This window comes from Oreochromis aureus, linkage group 4, assembly GCF_013358895.1.
Source record: "Oreochromis aureus strain Israel breed Guangdong linkage group 4, ZZ_aureus, whole genome shotgun sequence".
NCBI lineage: Eukaryota > Metazoa > Chordata > Actinopteri > Cichliformes > Cichlidae > Oreochromis > Oreochromis aureus.
In genome coordinates this window covers 10504390-10513189 of record NC_052945.1, presented here as the reverse complement: position 1 = coordinate 10513189, position 8800 = coordinate 10504390, and the positions used below count along the sequence as shown (strand labels likewise).

Below are 8800 nucleotides of genomic sequence, written 5' to 3'. Positions count from 1 at the left end.
TGACTTTCCTAATGAATATGTAAATTTATGCGGCAAGATGTTACAACTGATCAGTGGCTACAAAATTTTTTTAAAAACTCATCCAGTGTTTTTAATAGCAAAGCATGCTTTGAATAGCCACAATTGGCTGTTTGCAGATAGCTGAAATTACAATTACGATCTATAAGGGATTAAATCACTGCACGATGTAAGTGATGCATGCATAGATATCTAGTGCATCGTGCAAAGTGTGAAATGACTGAGTAACCATTTCACTGTAATAATGGTAATTAGATTTTTGTGACACATGGTAAACGCAGTGGGTTAAAGAGGTCATGTCCAGCAGCTGTTCGCCCTTCAGCCATGCTTATTAAATATTATTATGTAAATTGCTTTGGGCAGCTAATGTCACAACACTCTCCAACACTTCATCTGCTGCCACACAAGCTGAAAAGCTTAGTGAACGTTTTTTTATCCTGACTGTTTATCATGTAAATGGCAGCAAAGGAAAAAAAAAAAACAAGCAACAAAAAAACATTAAAATAGTTTAAATTTTTTTTCTCAAAGATAAAGAGTTTGTTTCTGACTAACAGTTGTGGAATAATAATCAGCTTCCTATGGAAAGAAAATGAGCACCATTTATGATGCCTTACTGCCCTCTGCTGTACAACACCTGAATAATTGCTACAAGTAAAAGAGTATATTAACCAGTGTAACCAGTAGCTCTGCAACTAACCATTGTTTCCATTCTTATAAATCTGTATTTTAAAGATTTGTCAACAAAATTTCCCACATCCCAACTTGCGTTGCTCAAAGAGGGATAATCTCAGGTACAGCAGGCTACCCTGATAGTGCAGCAGTGAAAAGTGTATTTATTATACGCTGCTAATTACACTGCTGTACACATATTTTTATTCATCCAACCTTATCTAGCCATTGTTTACAAACAACATTACACTTTTAAACATAATGATTAAATTAATGCTTGCTTTAACTTCTTACGTAAAATACAGAGCAGTCAAGGCCAGCATGCTGTTAATTATTTGCACGCATTTTGACCATGGTTTACATTAGACCTTTATTATGGCTGCTGAAGGTCGAAGCATTGTAGAATAAAGTCCTTAATTGCTTGCGGTAATAAAATTCTCTGTACAGTACTGTGCAAGTCTTGTGTCACACCTAATTCTTAATATTTTGCTTCCAAGGAGCCAGTCTTTAACATTTTTGAAATGGTCTTGAGGGAGATGTCTCAAAGTTCTTCTGTGGACAGTCACTGCTTTCTCAGTCCATACATTGTATCTGAGAATTTTCAGGAGACTTGTTTGTTAAACTACTTACTGATCTATTAAAAAGGGGAGGGCAAACTAGTATTTTATCTACGCAACTGAGCAAGAAAGAAATTTTAAATTTTAACTTTTTTTTCTTATCTTCTTAATGAAGTGAAAAAGGGTGAAAAGGCTGAGATTGGAGTTGAAGCCTATCCCAGCTACCACAGGGCGAGAGGCAGGGTACACTCCAGACAGGTCGCCAGTCTGTCACAGAGCCAACAATCCAATTTTTGGTTCAAATCACCATTAATATGTACAGAGGTAGTCAGGAGAGAGGTAGAACTGTGAATATCTACAACCATTTGTAAAAGACGGTGAAGGGTTTGTCATGATTTGGGGTTGCACTTCAGCCAGTAGCTGTTTATGAAAACAGAAAAATATAGGGAGATTTTCATCCACCATGGAAAACCATTTGGAAAGTGTTTGGCAGTCTTCATTTTTCAGTATGACAATGCAGTAAAAGCACACCCGGATAGGAAAACAACACACAACGGCACATTAATAGAAATGGCATTGTCTCCTCATTATAACATTATTTACAAATGACAAGAAAGCTTGCCTGAGAGCTCAGGCTGTGTTGAAGAATAAAGGCTGTAAAACCAAATACTTGTCTTGGGGCGATCGTGGCTCAAGAGTTGGCAGTTCCTCTTGTAATCGAAGGTTGCCGGTTCGAGCCCCGGCTCCGACAGTCTCGGTTGTTGTGTCCTTGGGCAAGACACTTCACCTGTTGCCTACTGGTGGTGGTCACAGGGCCTGCTGGCGCCAGTGTCCGGCAGCCTCGCCTCTGTCAGTGTGCCCCAGGGCGGTGTGGCTACAATGTACCTTGCCATAATGTGTGTGAATGGGTGGATGACTGAATGTGTAAAGCGCTTTGGGGTCCTTAGGGACTAGTAAAGGGCTATACAAATACAGACCATTTTCAATCTGAACAAACTCAGTTTTCGCCTTTTAAATTGTATTTACGCGCACATTTGCAGACGTTTCAGTAAATTGCTGCCACCACATCCCCATATTCAATACATAAAGAAAGAAGGAATCTCTCAGGTCTTCTGCATAGTACTTCATAATTAGTAAACCTGGTCCAAATTTAACAAACTCTACAAACAAACTCTATAAAAAGGCTTTATAGATTACTTGATAATTCCAAATCACTAATAGATTCAAATGGACTTGCAGATTAGCCCAAATAAGAGCCCATCTCTTCCAAGTGCAAGTGTAAATCTGAATTAACTGACAAACTCGAGGGTTCACGGTGCGTCTTTGACATAATTTATTCAATAATCATACATTTTAATATAATGGATTCATCATGATAGGCATATAAAATATTTACAGAGCAAATCATTTGTAAAAATGACAGATTCTGCTGGAAAGTATATGTGCTTATATTATAGAAGGCGGTAATGTGTCAGCAACTTCCAAGAGTGAGTATGTGTCACTGAAGAATCACTGATCCCAGAAAGTGACATCTCACATGTGCAGTTTCTAGGAAATAATTAGCACAGCTTGAAGTCTAAAATGGTGGTCTGAAATTAAGAAAGGCTGCAGGTGGACTGTTTGGAGTCTCTTCCCTAAGCAAAGAGAAAACAAAGTTACAAAGACTCACCGCACTCGTACACGTCACATGACTAAAAATGTATTAAAAAGCAATTTGGTCTCATCTTCTACCAAAAAGAACGTTTAAAAAGGAAGGGCTGCTGTGACAACAGTGTACCTACATGCGTTCTTGTTAGCATGCTACTGACGGATAAGCTTTCCTGGTACCTGTTGTCTCTGTTGCTGGCGTCTGTATTCTTCTTCACTGGCAGCGAGAGCCTGAGCGAGAGCCAGATCCTCCTGCTCCTGAGGGCTGAGACACAAACAAGAAAATGTAAGTGGGAAAAAATAAAAAAAAAACATTGGAAGGACTGAGAGAAATATGCTCAAAAGAAGGAAAGGAAAAACAAATCTGAAGACTTTAATCATTTTTAGTGCAGTTCAGTTTGTGTGTGAAACCACTTGTCATTTACACAACAGATAAATGAAGAATAATTATTATATGAAGATGATTTTCCTGGCTCAACATGGACATTTAGTCCACACGCAGAGATGCGGTTAAAGATTTTTCTTTTTATTTCTATCAATTTTTAAAATTAAATCAAAGTGATTTTTCCTTGATGGAAAGAAAACATTTTTGCTGGGCACCAAAATGTACCTCCCCAAAGAAAAAGAAAAAAAAAAGTCAATGTTTGCATAAACACATTATGGAGTTTTTGTTATGGACTTAAAATTCACTGCTGATCTGAACCAAGCCCATAAAAAAGGTCAGCAACTTCATAACGTGTCATAGCACCATGAATTTTACATGAGTTTATGAAACATCCTGCATCATGTTGTTGTGAGTCATGCATTAGTGAAGCATCACTTGTGTATATAATTTACACCTCTATTATAAGCGTTACCAGTCTTAGTCCCCCCCTCATACATTACATTTTATAAACATAAGGTCTGCTAAATAGCTGTTTTGGAGTTTCCTACAAGTGTGAAGAAGCTAATGATTGGCCGTGTGGTGAAACTGTCTCTGTCAATTAAGACCGCTTGTTTAGGGGAAAAAAAACTTGCAGCAAGCAAAGCTGAGGATTCAGTTTCCTTTAGCGATTCCAGGAAAACTGTCAAAACAAATTTTTTAAATATGTTCACACCATGTAAGATAAAAGAGAAAACTGCAGAGCACGTTTCCTCCTTTATTAAATCTAATAAACCATCTCTATGGTTTAGATATGACATTAGATATTATTGCTTTCTATTACCGAGTTGATTGGAGGACTGAAAGTCAAGAGATGTATGAGAAGCACATCACAGCCACACTGAGTGTGTCTCACAGGCTATCTGCTACTGGAAAAATGTTTCCAAGTGGAATAATATTTCCATAACGCACATAGATATGAGTGTTATAAAATATTTAAACCCCATAGAGGGTAATGCAACAGCGATATTAGAGGATAAAATAATAGTCCCCTCTCAACATATCTGACACTCAAAAGCCGCTTTTACACATTTACCTGAACTTTCCTAGACACTGCATGTCCGACACATTTAGATCAGGCATTAAACAGTTTTCAATTTGGCAGCTTGCGCATACTGAGTCAGTGTTATGTTCGACTGAATAGATTTGTCAATTATCTGGTTGGTTCACAGTCAGTGAGTGGTCATCATGTTTCCTGTCTGCCTGCTCGAGTCAGGCAGCACCTTTACCTAAACCAAGATATTTCAAGTAATTAAACACAGCTGAAGCCGACACTCTGCCGCTCTGACCTACATGTAAGAAAGGACTTTTGAATTAATGTGTGAAAACAGACAACTACTACTTTTGGCTGCTCCCTTTAGGAGCTGCCACAGCAGATCATCTGCCTCCATCTCACCCCATCCCTAGCATCCTCCTCTGTCACACCAACCCTCTGCATGTCCAACTCCACTACATCCTCTTTGGTGTTCCTCTTTTCCTCCTGTCTGGCAGCTCCACATTCAACAACCTTTGTCCAATATATCCACACTCTGCACTTTATCCAGACCATGCCTCACTAACCCAGTCTTCAAACTACCCAACCTCAGCTGTCCCCCTGATGTACTAATTTCTAATCATGCCCAGTCTCACTAGTCCCAAACTAGTATCTTCAGCTCTGCCTCTTGTCTTTCTGTCCAAACCACATATGCTAGTAAGTCTTTTGAAGAGTAATGATCTCAGGTAAAATAATGTTTGTTTTATTCAAATACAAATTAAACAGCTAGAAAACTTTAGATTTTTTAATTTGACCACTCCTTGAGGAACGTCACATGAGGTTCATTTCCTTCCCATCAAATGCAAAAACAATACAGCCTCCTGATAGCCATGGTACCATAAGAGCACTTGTGTTTGCTGATTCAGTCAGATTCATTAACATTGTTTAACACTTAATTTTCTCTGTTTGCCTTCCCCTTCATTGTTGCTCTCAATGACTTTCTAAGAAACAGCACTTTTAAGCTGAAGGTCAGAAAAACACTCCTCCATTCACACCAGCACAGACATGAGTGGCTTCAAGGCTTCAAGGGGGGTGAACAATTTTGGCATTCGGAGAAAAACGTACTCACCTAAGTGCTGGCGCAACTGTCTGCCTTGAATCAGCCAAAGACATCTCCAAAGCTCTTTGTAAAGCCTGTTCTTCTGTCTGCAATGACAGCACAGCACCACACCTATGTTTACATTGACCACACTTTTTGTTTTTTTTTTAAATTAATGGCATCATGCTGTGTAAACAATATACATACCAGGCCGGCCTGAAATGATGCTGATGGTGGTATAACATTCTGAGCTGAAACTGAAGTAGAAATTCGCTGGGCAGAGCTAAAAAACAAAATTGCGCATAAATAAAAAAAAAAACAAAAACAATAAAAAAAAACAAAAACAAATCTTAAATTACAAACATTCCCCATTTTCTGTGACGCTTTTAAATTTAATACCAGCTAGAAAAACTCACCCAGTGCTGTGACTTCTGCTATTTGCATTTAGACCATTAGAAACAGGTCTTGTGTTTCCTGAACTGGAAGAACTGGAAGTAGAGGCAGAGGTGGAGGAAGTACCTTGGGTCCTCATTAAAGCAGCATGTCTGAGACATCAGCAATTTAAAAAAAATAAATAAATAAATAAATAAATGAATGAATAAAAATAAAAACAACAAGGGAAAAAGATCAGTTCAAAGTCCCACACTGTCAGATTTCAGATGAAAGAACAGCATTATCGATGAACAGTTCAACCGTACTCACCCAGATTTGGACAGAGGTTTCCCATCAGTCTTACAATCATGGTCTAGTTGGTGACGGTGTTTAAGACAGTAATTTAAATGACACTGGTCACAGGTAACTCTTATCATCTCCTTCTGCTTACAGCCTCCTTTCGAGCATTTATTTGTAAAAATCTGAAAAAGAAAAACATCTTCAGTTATTAATGTGTTGATTCTAACTGGCTGCCGGGTAAAACACAAATCAGTGTTATACTAACCTTTCTCTTTCTTTGTGCAGGGTCGGATTTACAGTCCCGATCAATGTGTTCACCGACTTTAATGTCAGGCATCTCTCCTCTCTTGACGGGAATGGGGATGTTACACAAAGGGCATACTGGTACCTGGATATCCTACAGGGACAAATATAAGAAAAAAAAAAGAAAATGTTATTTAAAAAGGAAACATGATTACAGAACATCAAAAAAGTCCAGTACATTACCTTGTCTACTTTTGCGTTTCACTTCACTTCAGTAACTGCTTAAACTGAGGGGGAGGAGAGCCCTGGAGTCAGAGACCCAGTGTACTGACAGCATGGTAGGAGCTTATTGTTGCTATGTGGAGAGTTTTTTATTTTTTTGGCATTTCTTTTATCTGTATTTATTTATTTATTTGTTTGTTGTTGATGGTGAAATCAGCTTTTCCCTGTCTTTTAGCTCAATCATTAATTTAAAAAAAAAATCCTGGATCCTGCCTCCTTGTCACCTTTTCATCCAGGAATTTGTTACAGTCACCTGGCAGTAACAACAAAAATGCCTAGTGGAAAAGGAGACGAGGAGGCAGAATTTGCTACAAAATGTAAGATTTTATTACCTATTAAACTCAGAGATAGACAACCTGAAAGAAAACGAAAAACTCTGGACGCAAAGATTAAAAAGTCAAAGCACTCTCCCATCCACAGAGGAGGAGTAAACAGACAAACACTGAGCTACTCCCTCCCTCACCTGAAGTACTCCCAAGCCTGATTACTGTGTGGAGTCGGCTGCAAAGAGCAGCACCTAATGCAGGTGAATGAGGGTAAAACACACACAGGAAAACTGCTGTGGCCCTGCTAAGGCAGCAACAGTTACCACAACCTATCTCAATAACTTTAAACACAACATCAATTGCAGCCACAACAAGAACACAAATGTGAAAAGCATGAATAGCATTTATCATGATGCAAATAAATGCTAAAATATCCTAATATTGACTCCAATATTAGGTCAAAATACCTGAAAATCAGGGACATTTAACACAAAAGGATTATTAAATGATCATATCTGTAATCTCATGTATTCCTGCCCAACATTTACATACTTTAAACAGCAGTTACTACAATGTTGACTTTAATGAAATGTATAAGGACATTGTAACTAAATAATAATGAAACATTTTTAACACAGCAGTAAATCTGTACTTTAGATATCACTTACCTTTTTGTAGGATGATGTGCATTTGTGATTTGCATAGGTTATGTGATCCTTGCAGAATATCTCTTGACAAGCATCACATCTCATAGGCAGAAAATCTGTATTGTCGACAAAGTTATTATTATTAAAGTTCCAACCAAGCCTCGAAACATAAACAATGGAGAGAACATGACTGTGCGCTTTAAACTCACCTAAACGTTTGCAGGTCTTCTCAGAGCAGTGCTCTCCTAAATCTGGGAACTCCATCTCTTAAAGCTACTTTTGAAGCAATATCCTGTGAATTTCAAACCTAAAGGAACAGAGGGGAAAATCTCCCGGTAAAACTGGTCTTGCTGTACGCCAGCTAATGTTTTTATTGTATTAACACTGAGTCATATGGTTATGAGTCCCTGATCTACGATGAGATTGCTAAATTGCTAGCCAGAAGCTAAGCTAAGCTAACTTAAACGATTAGTTTAGTTGCATAACTAAGTTTCTCTCAAGCTGGTTGCGATCTTGTGACAGCAAAGGAAAAAATGTCCGATATTAAATCAGAATTATTAAATATTTTCAGCTGACGCTATTAACGCTTGCTTGATATAATAACATAACTACTTAGCACTTAAATAGAGCTAACTAATAAGCCAGTATGAAGCTGTCTGTAAACATCGAACAGGTAAAACCAAACAAATGAGCTACACTTGTTTTAGACTAGACCTCCAAAATAGGCGTAGTAAACATGAGTAAACGACAGCTGTTTTGTTCATGTTAATGTTTGCTTAGCTGTTAGCTTAGCTAACAAAGCTAGCAAGGTGAATCTGACAGCTAACCTTACCTTTGGTCTAAATTTCACTCACCAGATTCCGTTTTCCTGTCGCTCTGCTGTGCTACTGTAGGAGGCAATAATGTTATCTTAACTCATCCAGCTTAATTCTGACTTTGTCGGTCCTTCTTGGTAATAGTTTCACGGGTGATCCCTGAGCACCGACATCTGCGTGCTGTTATGCTCAGCTGGCTGTTTTCATCGAATTTTGATGTGTCACGCACGCTCCTCCCACGTCAGAACGTACTCTACGTCGGGGAAACACGTCATCCTGGGTGTAGTTTCCTAGAGCTGAATCACAGATGAAATGTCTGGAAGGATCCACAATTTTACTCACTACTCATGATGACTGTCATTTATCTGGACGCCATGCAGCTGCTATAAAGAAATTGGCAGATTTTATTTTATTTTTTTAAGAAAGTTAAAGGAGATTATTATTGTTTTTATTATTTTAAACAGGGGTATACAAACACCTAGCTCTAGTCT

The 8800-nt window shown here is 38.3% G+C and overlaps 1 protein-coding gene across 3 annotated transcripts; it reads right to left on the bottom strand.

Moving 5' to 3' along the window:
- Window positions 1-2559: 2559 nt before the first annotated feature.
- On the bottom strand, window positions 2560-8532 carry zfand2a (zinc finger, AN1-type domain 2A). 3 transcript variants are annotated; one of them, XM_031729952.2, is made up of 10 exons: window positions 8349-8531; window positions 7704-7801; window positions 7516-7610; window positions 6322-6453; window positions 6087-6238; window positions 5801-5929; window positions 5592-5667; window positions 5415-5491; window positions 3026-3156; window positions 2560-2878 (listed from the first exon to the last, which is right to left on the bottom strand). In XM_031729952.2, exons 2-9 carry the CDS (start codon window positions 7756-7758, stop codon window positions 3045-3047), a joined length of 828 nt encoding a protein of 275 aa, XP_031585812.1. In that variant the 5' UTR covers window positions 7759-7801; window positions 8349-8531; the 3' UTR covers window positions 2560-2878; window positions 3026-3044. The 3 variants fall into 3 exon arrangements, with proteins under 3 accessions (XP_031585812.1, XP_031585811.1, XP_031585814.1); XM_031729951.2 differs by having other exon boundaries at window positions 3072-3156; window positions 8349-8530; XM_031729954.2 differs by lacking the exons at window positions 2560-2878; window positions 3026-3156; window positions 5415-5491; window positions 5592-5667; window positions 5801-5929 and having other exon boundaries at window positions 6083-6238; window positions 8349-8532.
- Window positions 8533-8800: the final 268 nt, after the last annotated feature.